The following is a 21663-nucleotide window of genomic DNA, read 5'->3' on the forward strand; positions in this document are numbered from 1 at the left end:
TGCGGCGGAAGCACCGCCAACAGGCTGGCGGTGCTTCCTGGGCGATTCTGACCGCGGCGGTAAAGCCACGGTCGGAAAAGGGGAGCCGGCGGTTTCCCGCCGGCTTCCCGCTGGCCCAGGGAACCCGCCATGGCGGCGCTGCTTGCAGCACCGCCATGGGGATTCCGACCCCCTTCCCGCCAGCCTGTTTCTGGCGGTGTCCACCGCCGGAACCAGGATGGCGGGAACGGGTGCCGTGGGGCCCCTGGGGGCCCCTGCACTGCCCATGCCACAGGCATGGGCAGTGCAGGGGCCCCCTAACAGGGCCCCACAAAGATTTTCACTGTCTGCTTAGCAGACAGTGAGAATCGCGACGGGTGCCACTGCACCCATCGCACCCCTTCAACTCCGCCGGCTCCATTCCGAGCCGGCTTCATTGTTGAAGGGGCTGTCCCGCTGGGCCGGCCAGCGGTCTTCTGGCAGTCACCCGCCGGCCCAGCGGGAAAGCCGGAATGGCCGCCGCGGTCTTTTGACCGTGGTGCGGTCTTTCGGCGGGAACCGCTTGGCGGGCGGCGACCGCCGCGGTCAGAATGACCGCCATAATCCTCTACTGGATAGAATCCCTGGAGCCCATGAGATCTTTCTGAAAAGCATCCTTCGTGCAGCTGCGTGTGTCATTATTTTTCTCTGGAAATGCACCAGGATTTACTCCATTACCCAGAGAGCACCAATCACTCAATCAATCAAATAATCAGGACTTGTAGAGCACGGCTAATCACCCATAAGGACTCAAGGTGCTGAATGAAGGTGTGCTGCTCAGTGGAAAAGCCAGGTCTTGAGGTCCTTCCTGAACTGCTTCAGTAATGCGGTCTTCCTGAGCTTGAGGGTAAGTGTGTTCCATGTCTGGGCTGCTAGGTAGGAGAAGGATCTTCCTCCTGCTGTACTATTCCAGATCTTGGGGACAGCTGCAAGGGCGAGCTGGGAGGAAAGGAGACATCTGTTGGGTACATAGAAGGTGAGGGGGTGGTTGGGGTATGCTGGTCCTACGTCGCACAGTGCCTTGAAGGTGTGGATCAGGAGTTTGTATGTGATGGGCTTGTTGACTGGGAGCCAGTGTAGGTCTCTGAGGTGGGAGGAGATTCGGCTGTGTCGGGGATGTTCAGGATGAGTCTGGCAGCGGCATTCGGAACTCGTAGTCTTGATTGAAGTTTCTTGGTAATGCCAACATATAGTGTGTTGCCGTAGTCCAGTTTGCTGGTGATGAGTGTGTTGTTGATTGTCTTCCTTGTGTCAGGGGAAATCCATCTGAAGATCTTCCACAGGAGATGAAGGGTGCGGAAGCTTGATGAGGTGATGGCGTTAACTTGGCGGGTCATCGATAGAGTGGATTCCAGGATGATGCCCAGGTTGTGCGCGTGGTCCGTGGGGGCGGGGGCGTTATCCAGTGTGGTGGGCCACCAGGAGTAATTCCAGGCAGAAGGGGTGGAGCCGATCACTAGGATCTCTGTCTTGTCTGAGTTGAGCTTGAGGCAGCTAGCCTCCATTCAGGCAACGACTGCTGTCATACCGTTGTGGAAGTTCCTCTTGGCTTGCTCAGAGTCCTCGGACAAGGAGAGGATCAGTTAGGTGTCATCAGCATAGGAGACTATATTTAGCTAGTGTTGTCTGGTGATCTTGGCAAGTGGGGCTAGACGTTGAAAAGCACTGGGCTGAGTGAGGATTCTTGGGGCACTCCACAGCAAGCTTCATTAAGTTCTGATGTGAACGATGGTAGTATGACCTTCTGTGTTCTTCCAATGAGTAAAGACCTGATCCAGTTCAGGGCTTTGTCTTGGATACCAACATCATGCAGTCTGTCACAGAGGGTGGAGTGGGAGACAGCGTCAAATGCAGCAGAGAGGTCGAGGAGAATGAGTGCAGCAGTGCCTCCATGGTGCAGTGTGATGCGTATGTCATTGGTGGCGTCTAAGAGTGCGGTTTCGCTGTGGTTGCTTCTGAAACTGAACTGGGAAGGGTCCAGGAGATGGTGTGTCTCGAGGAACTCAGTGAGTTGCTGGTTGACAGCCTTCTCCATTACCTTGGCTGGGAAAGGGAGCAAAGAGATGGGTCTGTAGTTCTTCTGCTCCCGAGGGTTGGCAGTGGGCTTCTTGAGAAGTGGGCTGATTTCACTGTGTTTCCAGTCTAAGGGGAATGAGGTGATCTTGAAGGACAGGTTGATGGTTTGCGGAGTTCTGGTGCTATGGAGGCGCTGGCCAAATTGAGGATCTGATGAGGGCATGGATCCGAGTGGATGGAGTTCATCAGTCTTTGGGTGTCCTCTATGGTGACAAGGTCCGTGGTGGTGGGGTGGGGTGCATAGTCCATGGTGGACGAGCGGTGCTGGCGGGCTTTGGTTCCTGAAGCCTTCATAGATGTCCTGGATCTTACTATGAAAGAAGGTGCCAAGGTCATCGCAGAGGTCTTGGGAGGGAGGGATAGATGAGGTGTCTGCCCCAGGGTTTGTGAACTCTTTAACGATGGCGAAGAGCTCTTTGCTGTTGTGAATGTGGGTGCTGAGGGGACTCCCTATCCCCACCCACACACCCTTGAAAACTGTCTGCAAAACACATAATACAATTTTTCTCTGCCGTTGTCCTCACCATACAGGGCTCTGTTGTCTTTCTCTTTGTTCTGTGCTATATAAAACCACATACATGGATACATAAGAAAGGAAAAATACTGTGTGGCTTTGAGATTGGCATCTATCAACACTATTGTATTTGTGTGTGTGTGTGTATGTATTATATATATATCATATTTCTATAGCACACATATAGAGAAAAGGCAATGGAGCCCTGTACATGGTCAAATCAGTCAATCAGGTGGTATTTGTATAGCGCGGCTTGTCACCCGAGTTGGTTTCCAGGAGCTTGTCAAAAATAAACATACAGTCAGCAAGTAATAGGAAAGGAAGCTGCGTTGTGGGTAGCTAATGCTTTGTAGTGTAGTATTCTTTAAAGAGGTTGAGAAGTCTACAACTCTGTCCTAAGCTGGAGCAGCGTTGCAGTGGTCCTGATAGATATGGGTACATTGTTCTGGTTCCTGAGTGCATAGATGGAAAAAACCTGTTGTCTTGTTTTTTAGTTTTTTACTCTTACTGGTCTGCATTCTGATTGTGTCCTGGTTGCAGGCGTGCCAATATCCATCAGAGAAGGTGAGCTTGTATGTAAGATAAGCAGGGATGCTGGTCTTTAATGGCTTTCAAATGATGCAGCTGGGTTTGAAAAGTGTGTGGGCCTACAAGGGGAGAAAATGGAGTTCCATCAAGATGAGACTGATGTGACCATATTCTTTCAGCATTTCAGGAAAAGGAGGCAGTGTCAACCTGGTCTCAGCCATTGTGTTGCCTCTCAGGGCACCAATTTAACCAGTTCCTTTTAGTATGTCAGTATAACTATCCCTCTGCGAAATAAAGAAAGAAAGAATACAGTCACTGAAATTCAAGTTAACCAGTGGCTTAGGGAGAATGATCTATTGACCCATGCTGTATTGGGTGGAATCAAAAGGTGAATGACACAATAACAGGTGTCTGAAAGTCCCATCAAGTAAGCATATAATAACTTTAGTAAAACCCAAAAGTCTTGGGTAAGGCCAGACCTAAAAATCAAGATTCACTTTCCCATGCAGTTTCATCAAAGATCTCAGTTGGACGTTCCTGTGTAAATGAGTACCGCATAAGCCCATAGACTGTTTAAAAATGTGCACACTTAGTTGTGGGTCTGTATGAGGGAGAATTTAAGATTCAGGTGGCAGAATGAAACTGGGAGTGGAAGAAATAGGTATGAGGTGAGATAGAGAGTATGAGAAGACATTCAGTGGTGAATAGAGGAGAGGCAATCAGAAGCACACTTGGATGAAAACAATGCAAGAGGTGAAAGAGGATTAGATGAGAAAGAAATCAGCACAGGAGAACAGTGATTGATGACTGATGAAACAATAAGTGAAAGGGAAGTGATTCATATAGCAGTGAGAAGTGGGCTTTGTACTGACTACAGGGAAGCAAGGCTGAGAAGAGGGAAAGAAAAACAGGATGAGCTATAAAAGTGCCCAAAGTAAGCATGATTTAGAAGATATTAGGATGGATAAGGGAGGAACATTAAAAAAATATCCAGGCTTCAACCCATCGTCCTTTGATATTAGTGTTTGGCTGAATGCTGGTCTTTCACCAAATACAGTTTTCTACTGTCTTTTGGCTAGATCTGCTCCATAGAAATAGCATATACGCATACATACAGTGAAGGGTTGTATGACAGAACCATGCGTGGCAAGACCACGCCTGCCTTTGCTCCGCATCCATTACCACGCATATGCCTTTACCATGCATGTCTTTACCACGGACATTTTTACCACGCAAATTCCTCTACCATGCACACCTTTACAACAAAAATTTAAGTATATTGCAAGTAAGTGAAAACCCTTTGGTATTTATGTATCTGTATACATAAACACACACATGCACACATACATACATGCATACTTACAGGCCCATTTATATGTATATATTTATATTCAATGAAAAAAAATATGTTACAGGGACTTTGTAGTTAGGCTCATGTTTTACCCACACAAAATCATGGAAAGTCAGCAGTTATAGTTCAACTTATATGTAACCTTTGTTTTTTTCAGTGAATTTCTATTTCTTTTTTAATGGAAATTAATATATAAATAATTACGTTATATCCTTATCAACTACAACTCCTAAACTCAACAACTGCTAAACATTAAGTATACTCTTGCCATCCAATTACCCTCACTCATCCTAAACTCTAAAAACACCCTTGCCACCCAAACACCCTCACCACCCTCAACGCTAAAAACACCCTTGTAACCCAAATATCCTTACCCACCCTAAACTCTAAAAACACCCTTGCCACCCAAATACCCTCACCCACCCTGAACCCCCAAAACACCCTTGCCACCCAAACACCCTCACACACCCTAAACGCTAAAAACATCCTTGCCACCCGAATACCCTCACACAACCTAAACACTCAAAACACCATTCCCACCCAAATACCCTTACCCAACCTAAACCGTTAGCAGAGGTATGCACCCCGTCAAAGCAGGAACCCCAATCCTAATCAGGAAAAATTAGAAACACCACACAAAAGATACCACACCTGGTTAGAAAAATATAGCTTAATTTTATGAGCAAAATAAGACCAAAGCAACAAAAAGTAGAAGTTGAGATATTAATTTTTAAAGAATATACTGAAATGTAGTGCTTAAAAGCATAAAGCGCCAACTGGGGCTTTCTGGTTGCCGTAGACCAGGATCAGGCTGACCGCGATGAAGCGTGTGTCAGATACAGACCTAGACAAGTCCTGCTGAAGTTTTGCCTCCCCCAAGAATTGAGCCAAGAGCCCCATTGTGGGAAAGAAGTTCCCTAGGAGCAATGACAGTGTTGCTGGCAGTGGTGCGCAGACAGCATGAGTCAGCCAGGTGTCGCAAATGGATGGACTGGAGCCTCGTGGTCTCCAGTGGCAATGCTTGATGTGCAGAAAGATGAACTTGCAGCAGCTCACGCTGATGCTTTGGGTGAACGGTGCACTTTTCAGTACGATCGGGCCCATTTGAGGTCGCGAAGAGCCCAAAAGCTTGATTTCTGGAGTTAAAAAACAATTGCAAGTGCCCAGGACTGGAAAGTCACAAGCTGGTTGAAAAGAGGTACAGGAGATGCAGCAGTTGTTTTTGGAAGTGTCTTGTGTCCCTCAGACTAAAGAAGAAAAGGAAGCAAGCCATCAAGCCCCTGGAGTCACTTTGGTTCTGGGTTGCAGAGATTCAGGTCCAGCCCTTCTCACTACCAGGGAAGGAGAGCAGCAGGTCAGCACCGTAGAGCAGGAGTCAAGCAGTATGACAATTCTTTCAACAGCACAGCAGCCCTTCCTGGCAGAGTATCTACAGGTCCAGAACTGTGTTGTGTAGCCATTTTAGCTATAGCTCCATGCACGTTAGTTTAATACACTAGGCTGCTGTGCACTTTGACCTAGATATATTTTATTCAGCTTCGCATTGTTATTTTTACAATAACTAGTTTTACGGTCTTATTTTAATTTCTTATATCTAACTGTTTTGCTTACCCCAGCACTGTGTTCTCAAACAAGACATTCTTGATCACTTTGTGCTTCAGTCAAGGCTACAGTTTGGTACATTGCCGGTGCACGTGGTAGAAGTTTAGTCTCCAACACTTAGTAATGACGGTCCTACCTGGCCTTTATTGGCCACTTATACACCACATCCTGCGGTTGGAAATGTAGCAGTAGCTGAGGTTCGTTGCTTATACATTGAATTAACAGCAATATATAGACGATTAGTACAATTCATGATGCCAACATTAAATACAAACCCAGCACATCCACATGCAGTAATGCCGGATATAAATCCTGCAACTGTACATTCGATTATGGGTAAAGTACCAGCCAAACGAGATGAAACTCCGTTTTGGTTAGCCCAAAAATTAATATGCTGGAGGCAGTATTTTCCCATACAGGACCTCAGGATAAACATAGAATATTAACAATGTGCTTACCTTTCGGGATGGTCCCTACAGTAGAAAACTGTAATACCTGGGGCACAGTATTTGCTGCGCTGTACACAACTGCACACGGTACACTGACACTTGCCAATTTACCGGAAGTGCTGAAACAAATTCAAGATGAATATGGGGCTGCCCCGGCCCTAGATTTGGGGATGCAATTGATGGGCAATTTTGTCACAGTGTCCTCAATCATTTTCAGTAACCTTAAAGGGGAAGCAGTCGCGCTTGCAGTGCGCATGCGGCTTCGTGACGTTCCGCAACCAGATCAAGAACGAGAGCTGCCTAAAATAATAGCAGAGACCTATTCAAGTATCGGTCGAGATAGCCTATGGGCCAGACCACAAAAACCTCAATTTCAGGGTAAATCAAATAAAGAAATGCAACTGATGACTTTATACAAGTAGAAACAGCGGACATGCGTGTCTCCAATATGATAGGGTGTACAAAGTAACGCTACAACTAGAAGGAGACATTGAACGCACAATAGACGCAATCTTTTGGGATCGCATAGTAAAAGTGTATGATGTCTTGTTGGCCGAACAAGATTGGCCGCCTGACTTTGTCCATACCTGCCCATATGGAGAAGATGTCATTAAGCCTTCCTTCTCACCCCTTGTTCCAGAGGAACTAGCTGAATCCTATTCCATTGAATGGGCTCTAGCACAAGCACCTGCATTATACAGAAATCACGTAGGATGGGATAAGAAATCCCCCTACCATGTAATTCCCATTAAAAGTGAACCTCAGCCACAACCGCAGTATCCTATAAAACATAAAGCAAAAGCACCAGTGAGAGAAATACTCAGGCAATTAGAGTACCAGGGTGTGATTGAACCCTGTGTCTCACCAATGAATAACCCTTTATTCCCTGTAGCTAAACCAGACCATTCATACAGAATAGTCTTAGACTACAGACATCTAAATAGTCATACACGTACCTATGCTATACAAAACTCACATTGCAGTGCACTAATGAGCAACATAGTGCGTAAAAAATACAAAAAAAACTAGACATTTCCAAAGGGTTTTTCTTCCAGAATATAGAGCCTGAAAGCAGAGACTGAACAAGCTGTAGCGCACTAGGCTCTCAGAAAAAATTCTGTCGTTTACCTCAGTGGTATAAGAACAGCCCAGGACTGTTTGCGGCTCACGTCACTGCTATTTTGCACGAGATCGACCCCGAAGCATTGTCCAATGTAGGTAATATATATCTCACAGATGATGAACTACTACAACATTTAAGACGGGTAGCCCGCATTGTTGTAGGGTTTGCTAAATTTGGCTACAAATTAAATAGCCTTCCTCAGCATCCTGTTTCTAGGATATGAGCTGTCAAGTGAAGGGAAAAGTGCGCACAGTTACAACCACCGAATACGATTAAAAAACTCCACTCATTATTGGGTTTCTTACATTTTGGCAGAACCTACATTCCAGATTATGCTATGCACATGAAACCCTTATATGACCTAATACATCACGATTTTTCAAGTAAATTCTGGACAATTGAACATACACTTATTCTTGGAGAATTGCTGACAGACATGCTTGCAGCACAACATTTACACACAAGGGACAACAAAACACATTTGGTCAACAGAGTAATAGCTGGGGCCATCGGTTTCACCTATGTGACATTTAATGAAGGTGAGACAGTCCCGATTTCATACAAATCACATTTGTATTCAGCAGCTGAACAACGCTTTGCTCCCACAGAGAAAATTCTCACTGCTGTACAGATGGCTGTCATTAAAGAAAGACCTTTTGCCCAAGGAAAACGCATTATTGTCGTTTCTGCAAACCCAGCCCTAGAGGCTGTTACAAAAGCTAGCGTTCCAAATGCAAAAACACTACATCCACGTTGGATACAATGGGCTACGTCTCTGACAGCCACTGATGTAGACTACATTTTCGACCCAAAGCTACAAACTCAGGAATTCCTACAATATGAAGTAGAATATCCAGTCCCAGCAAATACTTTGCCTATTGATCAGTATCATAGAGTCATGTATACAGATGGCTCTGCACAACCTGCAATTGGAACTAAACATCAATATTCTTCTGCTTGCACAGTCGTAAGTGGCTATATGGAAGGGGATACATTTTGTCTTCTACATACCTTTACACAGACCGTAGGGGATTGTACAGCACAATTGGTTGAGCTAAAAGCTCTGCTGATGGCACTGGAACACTCGCATCCGGCACAGCTTACGTTGATTGTTTGTGATTCATATTACTGTGTCCAGTCCTTTAATGAATACCTGCATTATTGGCGGCAGAATGGGTTCAGAGACTCCAAAGCAACACCATTATACACAGACTACTGTGGGGGAAATTAGCTGACCTGAAAGAGACGCTACCGAATGTCCATGTTGTAAATACACTTGGACACCAGCACGTTGGAATACATGTTGCTGGAAACACATTGGCTGATGAAGACGCAAAGTCAGCAGGGGCAGTATCCACTGTAGCTGCAGTACCTCGCTCGAGTTCAAAACCAGACGCAGACATTTGGGCTGCCGTGAAAGCTACGGCTGATGGTACGCCCCATCCTAAAGGATTTCCTAACAAATATCATTATCATATGGCAAGTATGCTGAACGCTGAAGTTAATATACCAGGCGTAGGTGTACGAGACATCCCTAACAAAAATATAAGACCACAATTGATTAAAGCAGCGCATGAGGGGGTAGCATCTGCACATGCTACTGTGGCGGCTACAATTTTGATCTTACAGGCCCGTTATTGGTGGCCAGGTCTCTACAAAGAGACTAAGCAGTATGTCCTTTGTTGTGACATCTGTCAACAAATCAAAGTTTCCACTGCCAAACACCCGCTGCAGACACCCCTCTTAATTTCAAACAAACCGTTACAATGTGTGTACTTGGACCACTGTGGTCACCTAACACCTGATAGTGCATACAAATATATATTAGTCGCTGTTGATTCATGCTCCAGATTTTTATGGGTGTGGCCACAACGCTCGGCTGACGCTCGGACTGTTCTTAAAGATTTGCGAGTCTTTATCAGTACATATGAAGTTGTGCCCTTCCATTCGGACCAGGGCCCTGCTTTTGCCTCAAGGGCATTCAGGGACACCATGGCTTCATTGGGGGTCCAACTCCAGTACTCGTATCCATTTCATCCCGAGGGAAATAGTGTAGTGGAGTGATTAAACCGCGATTTAAAACAATCCTTAACAGCCAGTGTCTTAGGTACGGGTCGTAGTTGGCTTAATCACCTGTATGGAGTCCAGAGAGCACTAAATAACCTGCCTAGAAGGTCCATGGTGGGGTCGTACTTCATATGAGTGCCTGTTCAGAACTCAAATGTATGTTCTGGATCTTGATGGTCCTGGCGTGGAGGCCGCAGAAACACCTTTTGACATAAATGAACGTGTCACTGTCTTACAGGAATTGCAACAGTTCTGTGATGATAATTCTTCCAAAAGTACCGCCTCCACAGGATTTAAGGATGTGCCAGTAACATTTACCAGCTGGATTCCCAGAGTTGGGGATCTTGTACGTGAAAAAGTTGCAGTGAAAAAGGAATTTGGCCCTTCTTATCGAGCACCAGTCCCTGTACTAGGGATACATGGTACCAGAACTGTTATTTTACCACCGTTGGCAGGTGCCAAAGAAATTCGTTTTGTCTCCATTGACAATGTCAAATTACACCATGTGGCCGATCCTGCACAACCGACCAAGAGGAACATCCAGTAGTTCCCGAATCCTTCTCACTACTGGCGAAGAAGTTCCACTACAAGTTGTTTACACCAACACCGACACCTCTCCAAGCTTGGGGAGGGTGGAAGATGATCTTGCATTAGTTCCACTAATGTCAACTAACTTAGAAACATTTGACCAAGTTAATTCGACTTCAAGCCAAACGGGCTGTGCTGTCTATGCCACTGCAGGAAACACCAACTCCACCGCTGACAACGGCTCTGCCATTTGCACGAACTGCCTCTGGTTATTTTTCCGACTTCAACGATGATTTCTCAGACTCATTCGCCTCTTCGACAGCTAATTTGTCAAGTGCACGTAAGCTAACTGGCTTAAAGAAACGTATTTCATTTTTCCATGGAACTATCTCTGGCTTTTTCTGACTGTCCTAGCCTTTCTACTTTGGATTGGTTTTGTTAATACTTTTTTCTTATTAATACATGTTCATTTTCTTCCTGAAAGATCAACAGTTGAACAGGTGGAGGAGGTTTTGAAACCACATTTTTTGTCACACAAAGTCCAAAGAGATTTATCATTTGTGAACATTTCCGCAGTGCCAATACCTGATGGGATTGTTTGGGACAAAGTAATTTTTGATATATATGGTCCCACGGAAATTATTCAAATACCGTATGTGTTCAAATTAGCAATGAATGAAATAGTGATACTAGGCATTGTATCTAATGATTGGGGTGTGAAAACAGTTGATTCTATGATGACGGAATTGCAATATTATACTGTCTTTGAAAACAAAGATGTTTACCAATTCAAAGAAAATTATGGTGATATGTTTTGCTATAATTATTATGGGCACCACTTCATACATAGAGCGAGCAGTCCCAAAATGGTATTTAATTACACGCAATGGGAACATTGTCCAGCTCCACCGCAAGGGAGTTCTAAAACATATTCTGAAAAGTTTGTATATTTTTCTGGGCATGACTAAAAGAATGCTGAGTCATATTACTTTAAGGTACCACCTACTAAGGATATGCATATGTTATGGATCAATATGAAATTTATATATTCAGAATCCTTTGTTTCCCGGCTATCTATAGAAGGCTATGAATATTGGTCCAAATCAATTGATCTGAAAAGTGTCTGGAGAACAAAAAATTGGCAAATTAAGGGAAAAGAAACATTGTTTAGAGCATGTCTTATTCCTGTTCAAATGATCTTCTTAAATGAAACAGTGCAACAAACAAGTTGTTTAGGCTTAGCAACAATCAGGGAATTAAACATGCCCAGTATACCTGCCCCTGCAAAATTTTACAAATGGCAAAAATACACGAATGCAACTAAAGATCAGCTTGATGAGTGGGTCCACAATGGTACATTTAATGCTTCACTGACACGTCCTGGCTGGTGGTTATTGTGGCCAGTAGATACCAATGGGTGTCATCAATGTTTTATTAACTCCTCAAGGGGTTTTAGGATGAGTAGGCCAGACCCTCGCTATATATCTCCAGAGCATGCAGATATCATTACAACATATATTGTAGGAAAATTATGCCAACAGTGGCTAAAATCATCCTCACTGAACGCTGTTAGAGAACACCTCAATCTCCTGTCTAACTCCACTGACTTACAAGATTTCTTGTCAGGCCCCAGAACACCAGGTAGGAAGCGTTTCTTATATGCAGTATACAATGAAATATGGAAACTTTCCCAACAAGATGCTGCTGCCCGGTTAAGGCAAATAGATCAGGAAAATTTAAAGACGGCATTAGCTGTTGTGGATAATGGGATTAACACCTTGTCCGACTGGATATCTACAATTAACAACATTGTCTCTTCTGCCATAGACATTATACAATCTGATATGTCTTCTTTATACCATGGACAGAGTCAGATCAGGTCCATTATGCAGTTGGGTTGGACGCTTCAAACACTGAAGGCGGATCACGTTCCATGGCAGCACGTCAGTGCAAGGAAGATATTTTCTTCTTTTAATCTAACATGACAACAACAACTAATGGCTAAGAAAACATTTTCACTACTAGGACATTTAAAACTTAAAAGCACATGTCCTCCTTTTTATATACACTCCACCCTGCCCTTGCGCTGTTTGTTGCTTAACGTAGGGGTGTTTTATATGTATTAAAAATGAAGGTTTGGGCGTGGCCAAGGGGTTAACCTGCCAGGTCAACATGGCAGTTTGCGCACACAGGCTCTACAATGGCAGGCCTGATCATGTTAAAAGGGCTACTGAAGTCGGAGGCACAATCAGTGCTGCTGGCCCACTAATAACATTCAATTTTCAGGCACTAGGCACAGGTAGTGCACTTTACTAGGGACTTATACTTGAACTAAATATGCCAATTGTGGATAAGCCAATGTTACCAGGTTTTACGCAGAGAGCACATGCACTTTAGCACTGGTTAGCAATGGTAAAGAGCCCAAAGTCCTAAACCCAGCAAAAACGAGGTCAGCAAAACAGGAGGTGTGAAGGCAAAAAGGTTAGGGGAAACCACGCCAAGGATGCCAGGTCTAACACTTACATCTTTATTGTAAACGTATGCGTGGTAAAGGCATATCGTGGTTAAATGTTGCACGGTATAGGCATGAGTGGTAAAGGAATATGCATGGTAATGGATCCGTAGTAAAGATATTGATTGGTAATGACCGCGTTTTAAAGGTTGTTACCCACAGTGGAGAATACCTGGAAAAAAGGTTTGTCATTCAAGTCAAAACATATATGCATAACATGTGGGTGCTAGTAAACTCCTACAGGTTATGCACATGTCAAAATGCAGTTCACATTGTAATACATCATGCAGGAAATGCATTAGGGTCAACCAGCACAATAAAAGTGACCAATCCCTATTTTTAGTTATATGTTGTGGGAGTTATGAATGACAGAACCCTCTTAGCTCCTGAAGGTCTCCATAGAACTTTGATGTGAGTGTTAGAAAGTGCTGAAGTGAATACAGTTTTAGAATATTCAGTTTGCAGTGGCACGCAGACAAATAAAGACGTGTAATATACAGCTCAGTGTGTGGCATAGTTATTGGTGGGTACAATGGCTGGCGAAGATGCTACAACTGGTGACGAGATAGTGGATAAGTAACCTGAAGATCGACAGTGCTTTCCTAGAGAGTTTGCTGTGGTCCAAGCAAACTGCTCGTGCATGCCGCGTGTGCCTCTATCAAAGTGCAGAGTTGACATTTGGCAGATGTGGAGTCAAAGCGCAGCTCCAGCCAGCGTGAAGCATTTGAAGATAAAGAAAGCTTCACTGAGAAGTGTACATATCGCTGGCAAGGCAATAAAGAGAGGTACTGCACTACTACGCAACTTAAAGCTATACAGTGTACAGAGTGATTGTGCTAAAGGCAGATACAACCAGGTTTTGAAAGAGCAGCAAATTATAAGATGACACTGCGATTAGAAGTGCTGTGAGGCAGTCGTCAACCAGGTGTCAGATCATACAAAGAGATGTCTAAAAGCAAAGCATTTCAGATACAAGAAACAATTATCTGCTTATCAGAACCATTTAAAGAGAGTCATCATACCACAGCACTGGGAGGTGGCCCTAGGTGAAGTGCCCACAGCTTACAGAGCCATCCATACCTGAGGAGGTGATCGGAAGAGTCAAAGGCTGTTTTTCCAATGGGGGCCAAGAAAGAGGCCACATTTCCCGCAGTTCGCAAAGATGACCCAGAGGCCAGCATGTGGAAAATTCTCAGAGATTGTGTTCATGAACAAGTTCATCAAGATTACTGAGCGGAATTGGAAAAAAAATTCATTTTCAGTGTCAGCCACTCCCACAAACAGATATAATGCTGCCTCCTTCCTGAAACCACAACCACTTTTCGATACTGCCAAAAAACAGAACATTGGCGACAGATGGACTGCTTGGATGAGACATTTGATGATTTCATTGATACACTAGTAGAAGAAACACATAACAAGAAGATAACCAAATACCTCAAGAATCTTGCTGGTGAAGGTGTAAAAGAAGGCGTAAAAGAAATTGCTGTGAGCTGATGAAGTTGCATACTGTCAAATTAAAGAAGCCTTAAATCTCAATTTCAATCTAAAACCAAATGTAGATCACAAAGGGTACATTTTCAGTTAACAATGACAGAGAGTTGATAAAACCATTGACAAATTTGTTGAAAGACTGGATATGCTCATTAAACATAGGTCCAATGAATTTAAAGATTAGGAAGCAATGCATCTCTGAGTTATTGATGGATACTTGTCATGTTCACTCAGACGAAGAATGCTGGGAGAAACTCCTAGTCTGGAGTGAGTTATCATGGCTGCCAAAGCTGATGAGTGTGCCAATCAACAAGCTGCTAACACAGAGGCAGGAGGTGCCAAAAGTAAGTCAGTTATGAACATGAAATGCAGTCAGAAACGCAAAGCTGAAGGACACAAGGTGATGACTCCACAGAAAAAGAAGTTACTTCAGGTATGAAGTTTTGTTTCCGCATAAAGATAAATGTCCTGCCATTTGATAGATTTGCAAAGGCTGTGAGAAGGAGAATTATTTTGTAACAGTTTGTAAGGGGGAGAAAAAAGATAAGTGCATTACAGTGAGGATACAAAAGTGATGTTCGACGCATGCCCACAAGGCCGAGTGACATCACCAACTGAGACAAATCGACACCAAACAAAGTTGATTGTCATCCAAATCATCATCAAGCATTTCTTCATTATCAATATCAAGTGAAAATGAAGAAGATGATTGTGCAATGTCTATGTTTTCTTCAGAAAAATGCGTGCATGTTGGACTGGCAACATGTGAATAGAAAATAAGGTCAAAGTCAACATGAAAAAGCACCAAAGTCAATCAAACATTGTCCAAAGAGTACACTGAATGTAAACAAATATCAACAGTGGTGCATCGATAAACATTATGCCTGAGGAGAAAACTAATGAGCTATCTCCATTGCCACGACTGATGCCATTGAAAACTAAAGTATGTACATTGACTGCATCAACGCCATTGAAAAGTCAAGGTTCATTCATAGTGACAATGAAACACAAGAAGACAAATGTGCAAGCAAACATTCATGTGCTTCAATGTACGTCGTCAAGGGCCTGTTTACTTAGTTTCAGCACCGCTGCTGATAGGGAACTGATCTCAGCGAACTGCAACATGAATGTTCATCACGAAGTAGTAAGTCATTTCCCTTCTTTGTCTCATGGGTTAGGAAAACATAAGGCTATGAAAGTACAATTGCATATTAATGAAGATGTCAATCTGTTGCACACAGAAGAATTGCATTTCATATTCAAGAATATGTTGAAAAGAAACTTGAGTCATTACTTAAGCATTATATCATTGAGCGCTCTACTGGTCCAACACCATGGGTTTCTCCGATAGTGGTAGTACTCATATTCATCAGGTGAAAAAGTCAATTGAAAGAGACTGACAGCCAGGTATGAACATTCTGGACATGATAATACTATTGAATGGTGTAAGAGTCTTCTCTTACATTGATTTAAATAAAAGATATCATCAGTTGGAACTCGAGGAGCATTGCAGGTACATTACAACATTTTCTACACTTGTTAGTCTATTTCAATATAAAAAACTAAGGGCCTGATTTAGATTTCAACTGAGAGGTTACTCAGTCACAATGGTGATGGATATTCCATCCTCTGAAATATAAATTCCATTATTTCCTTCGGGATTCATATTTCGGTGGACGAGATATCTGTCACTTTTGTGACGGAGTAACCTGTCTGCCAAAACCTAAAACAGGCCTTAAGTTTTGATGTGTCATCAGCTGCAGGGAAATTTCAAGATGTCATTCGACGTATCATACAGCTTGTCATGAATGCTTTTAACTATAGTGATGACATACTGGCCTTTGGGGTTACACAGAAGGAGCATGATAAAGCTCTCAATCAAATTCATCATTTACTGGTTGATTCAGGTTTAACTTTGAATGCCGAGGTATGTGAATTTAATACAACAAAGCTAGAATTCTTTGGCATAACTTTTCTGATGTGGGTATGACACTTGATCCCGCTAAAGTGCAAACGTTGTCAACTCCAAGCCCCCCACAAGATGTTTCCATGTTCAGTTTGTTCCTTGGCATGGCCGGTTACTGTTCCAGATGCATACAAGACTTTGCCACTGTAAGTGTTCCATTGAGAGACTTGACGAGAGACAATGTTTTATTTCATTGGTCACATGAATGTGAGCAAAGATTTAAGAGAATCAAACAAGCGATCGAGAACACTACTGAAATGGCATATTTTTATCCAAAGCTCCATATAGAAGTTGTTTTTGACGCTAGGGCAGTTGGGTTAGGTGCAATCCTTGCTCACCACAGGGGGCAGCCAAAAATTCAAAGACATATTGTGGCATATGCAAGCAAACGTTTGTCCCAAACAGATTGTGCTTATTCACAACCTGAGAAAGAAGGTTTAGCAGTGGTGTGGACTTATGAATATTTCCATGTGTTTATATACAAGCATTGTTGAATATCTTTGGCAATCCAAAAGCCATGATGCCTCCTGGCATTGAACACTGGGGTCTACAATTACAAGAGTACAACTACACAATTGTGCATAATCCAGGGAAAGATCAGAACCCTGACGGCTACTTCTCCAGAGTGCCTATAAAGTGTCAGGGTTCCAAGACAGCTGAAGCCTACTTAAATTTCATTGTGAAATCAAAAACACCAGCTGCCACATTATTGGAGAAAATTATCACTTCCATGAGTCATGATAGTGACATGTTAAAACTGAAAGACAGTATTACTCCTCAGTCTTAGAACCAGCACACTCAACCTCTTGCCAGTGACAGAGAGTACCAGAAGTTCAAGAATGTCAAAGATGAACTTTTCCTGACTCAAGAAGGCATTATCCTCAGATGTTCAAAAATTGTTATTCCAGGGAGTCTGAGACAACAGTTAGTTGAAGTGGTCTATGCAGGACATAGCTGCAAAGCGAGCTCTCTGAGACTGAGTTTGGTATCCTCATCTTGACTAAAGAGTTGAAAAAGACTTGAAGGCCTGTCATCTACCCAACTCCCTGTCACTGAAAACCACTTAATACCCTTTAAGCATGTCAGAGTTGCCAAAGCATGCGTGAGAAGGAATTACTGTTGACTTTTTTCAGGTCAATTGAAAATGGACATCACCTGATGGTGATTGTTGATGAATGCTCCCACTTTCCAAAGGTAGAAGCTCTTTCATCTATCACACAATAAAGCATCATCAAGAGATTAAACTTCATCTTTGCGATATAGGGTATTGCTTTGATCTTATAATCTGACAATGGTCCACCATTCGATTATTTGACGGAACACCGAATTAAAAACAACTACTAACTTTAACAATGAGGTCGGAACACCGACCTCGTCCTTACTACTAATGATTTTACCACGAATGCCTTAACAACGATATTTCGTTGTAAAGGCATTCCCGATAAAATCATTAGCAATAGGCACCATTCACCCTACATCCCTCACCCCACCCCCCCACCCCACCCCAAAACCTAAAACCCCCTGACCCCCCACCCACTCCCCAAAACCAAAAACGACCCACCCCCCCAACCCCACCCTAAAACCTAAAACCCCCTGACCCCCACCCACTCCCCAAAAACGCCCCACCCCTGACCCCCCACCCACTCCCCAAAACCAAAAACGCCCCACCCCCCCAACCCCACCCCAAAACCTAAAACCCCCTGACCCCCCACCCCCTCCCCAAAATCAAAAACGCCCCACCCCCCAACCCCACCCTAAAACCTAAAACCCCCTGACCCCCCACCCACTCCCCAAAACCAAAAACGCCCCACCCCCCCAACCCCACCCCAAAACCTAAAACCCCCCACCCCCTCCCCAAAACCGAAAACGCCCCACCCCCCAACCCCACCCCAAAACCTAAAACACCCCACCCCCCAACCCCACCCCAAAACCTAAACCCACCACTTACCTTCGCCAACTCCCTTCTTTCTACCTTAACCACGCATGCTCGTTGTTCAGAACATACGTAGTTAAGGCACAAAAATACGAAGTTGTGGTTAAAAAAAGCGTTGTTACGCTTTCGTTAACCACGACTTTCGTAATAAAAAAGTCGTAAAAAAGGATGTTTCCCCCACCATTCCACAATTGAGAATTTGGAGACGTTCTCAATTATCTCAATGTGAAGTATCAGAAAATCACACCCTTTTGGCCACAGGCTAATGGCCTTGTCCAACGTTTAATAGGTATATTAAAGAAAGTTGTTCTGTGTGCTGTATTGGAAAAAGCTCAACCATAAAACTGTTTTGCATTCTACCCTACAACCTTACCGTTCAACTTCTCACTCGACCACAGGTGAAAGCCCTGCAACTTTGATGTTCAGGATGAGTAATGATGACCAAGTTACCTCAATGGACCAAGACAAAATCAAGTACTGAGTAAGAAACCCATACCAAAGACTAAGAACATAAAAAGAAGATGAAGGCCTGTGCAGACAAGCGAGTACAGGCAAAAGACATTGTTTTCATGAGAGGAGATCAAGTGATTATCCACCAACCAAGAAAACGTAGGTCTGATGCTCCATTTGATGCTGAGCTATTCCATGTCGTAACAAGCATAGGACACATGGTGACTTGCCAATGTCCTGGGAAATCCATTACACAAGATTCCTCGCATTTCAACCATGTGGCTTACCTCTCATCAGATACTGATGTCAATGTAGAGAATGGTTCAAAAAGGGCAATTGAAAAACCCCAGACAGCTGTTGCTCCTACATTGCCAACGTAGATCATGGACACGCCTATTGCCAGTTACCAGTTTCCAAAGACATGATTGGGACGAGTAATCAGAGCGCCACGAAGCTCATCAAAGAGCTATGATAGTATACAAATTTGTTAAAAAAATATATATATATTTAACCGCGTGGGAGATGTAGTGTTGTGTGAGTTATGAATGACAGAATCCTATTGTCTCCTGAAGGACTCCGTAGAACTGTGATGTAAGTGTTAGAACATGGTGAAGGGATTACAGGTTTGAATGTTTAGTTCGTGGTTACAAGCAGATGAAAAAAGATGTGTAATTTACAGCGCTTTGTGTGGCCTAGTTATTGGCAGGTGCCCTGCTGGGGAAGACACCTCAGTTGTTAGAATGAGCAGTTCAGGGTACAGAGAAATTAAGGCAAGTGTCAGAAGATAGAGTTGAGAGATTTAAAATGGGTTTAACTCGCAAAGTAGAACTAAGACAAAGTAGGGGGTGAGATTTATTTTTCCTGCATTGCTCTTTGAGTCACATTGAGGAAAGAAGAAACAGCACTGAGAAAGTGTATCGGTGGGGCATTATCAAGATGGAATGTCCAGTTGCAGAGACATCAGAAAAAAACTAATTGTGCAAAACAAAAAGTGAATCTCCCAAAGAGGTTATGGCCAATGTATTAACTGTCAAGTACACCATTTCTACAGTAAGCTTTTAGTAATGAATGATAAAAGCGAATTAGAGTAGGATTGTAACTTCTTTTAAACTAAGATATTTTTATTGAAAATTAAAAAATAGGTGGACAGTTTCCAAGTTTGATTGTTTTTATTAACTCCACATTTCTTTATATAGAGCATTCCTGTTTTTCGTTTGATAACATTCTCAAATGATGGTTGTATAGACGTTCCAATCTAAAACAGTCCTATCAGTTTCAGTAAAGATTTGCAGTAATGGATTTGAGTTAGTGTACTTCCAATCAGAGACTTGGCCAGTCTTTTGAGCAAAGGACTGGTCACCATATTTTGAGATTCTTATCTGCCTGGTACGGATAGACTACCTTGGATAACTACTTTTTGTTTATTCACTAGTGAGGCAGATGCACAGAAGTCTAAGTAGAATAACAAGTGAGTTTCATATTTCCTTGGCTTCACTTGATTTAATTTTTTAATTAACGCATAAGGCCCTTATGTTTGGCATAACTAGCCAACAGACAACCAGCTGGTGCAGCAGAAGCATCACTTCCTCTAGCCCAGATGCGTCCGCACAGCCATATAGCATAATCGATCTGTTCACTTGGGTTTTAGGCCGGTCTCATAGTCAACAGGGCGGTAGAAATTTCAATAAAAAAGAAAGACTCAAGGCCATATCACCATTAAAAGGAGGATTGGTCAGAATTTTCCATGTAGAGGACTACCAGGCTGTTCATGGGCCTGAAAATGCTGATGGGGTTGCTATTAGAGAAGCATCCTAAATTGGGCAGCTTCTTCAATTCAATTCTCACCAGCAGGAGGGAGTGAGCTTTTGATGCAGAGCTGGTTGAGGCACCATTCTAGAAATGCAGGTGTTGCCCCACCTCTAAGTGAGATGGGGCATCCGCAAGTTGGGCAGATTGGATATCTGCTAATTGTGGTTGGATGCACAGTTTTCACAAAACGTCATATGATGTCCTAAATCTAGAATCAGATTTTAAAAGTAGAAACAACAATACATTCATGAATGAAATCTCGACAAGTTATTTTACGCCATTTATTTGAAATTGTTCTCTAGCACCATATCACTGGTATATATAAACATTAATATATATATATATATTAATTTGCCTTTTTTCCCAACAATCTAGTTCATTGTGAAAAATATGTATGATTTTGTAGTAAGAAAGGTCAGGTACCATGCTCCAGTCCCATGTGAGAATACATTTAGGCGTATGTATGAATACATGTATTTTATAACCCAAAGTCTTTTGTAAGTGGAACAAAGTTATAAATGTTAGTTCTGGCATGCAAAATGCACTAGTAAATGGCTAGTGTTATGGGAATTAAGCTGTTCTGATTGCTACTTGTTTGGTATATTTTATGCAAGAACACAAAACAGTAGCACACATTTCAATGCCTGCATTTGTCAAAGAATGCAGATAGACGTCTTGTTCGTCGATTAAGATTAGAGCATAAGGCATTGAATAAACAAACTTATTATAACTTTTTCATGCACATTTCCGGAAGTTGCTTTGCCTGTGATTTATTTTCTTATTTCTTATTTCGTTATGTCTATCAGCTTTTTTGATTATAATCAATATTTGTTACTTGAAATTATTTATCATAGGCTCACAGACATTCAGTAATATCTCACCCGGTACGTTGGCTGCAAAGTGATAGGCCCTTCATAAAATGATTTTGGGTTCTTAAAATAATTTCTGTAAATTATATCCCGACCATTTCTCCCTTAGGGGCAGGCTGCTGTCAACATTTTCACAATAAACCAATTCCAGCAGCAGGCAGGCCTTTTCACATTTTAATTAAGAGTACTTCATATTTTCTGATCTAGGGAACTCAACAGAAGTTTCGACCGTGGATGAGAACACACAAGAGTTTGTGACCGAATTGAAGGAGCCAGGAAAATATAAATTATCAGTGACAACATTTAGCTCCTCTGGGCCCTGTGAAATTAGAAGCAGTCAACCGACCAACACATTCAGTTTTTATATCAGTAAG

At 42.9% G+C, this 21663-nt stretch overlaps 1 protein-coding gene across 4 annotated transcripts in view; it reads left to right on the top strand.

Moving 5' to 3' along the window:
* PTPRO (protein tyrosine phosphatase receptor type O) overlaps positions 1–21663 on the top strand; it is an 814046-nt gene that overhangs the window by 466885 nt on the left and 325498 nt on the right. For all 4 annotated transcript variants that reach the window (XM_069228459.1, XM_069228458.1, XM_069228461.1 and 1 more), the window contains exon 6: positions 21497–21658. In XM_069228459.1, the coding sequence (XP_069084560.1) occupies positions 21497–21658 (162 nt within the window). The remainder of the gene's footprint in view (positions 1–21496; positions 21659–21663) is intronic.

The sequence above is a fragment of the Pleurodeles waltl genome, chromosome 4_1 (genome assembly GCF_031143425.1).
Source record: "Pleurodeles waltl isolate 20211129_DDA chromosome 4_1, aPleWal1.hap1.20221129, whole genome shotgun sequence".
NCBI classification, from domain to species: domain Eukaryota; kingdom Metazoa; phylum Chordata; class Amphibia; order Caudata; family Salamandridae; genus Pleurodeles; species Pleurodeles waltl.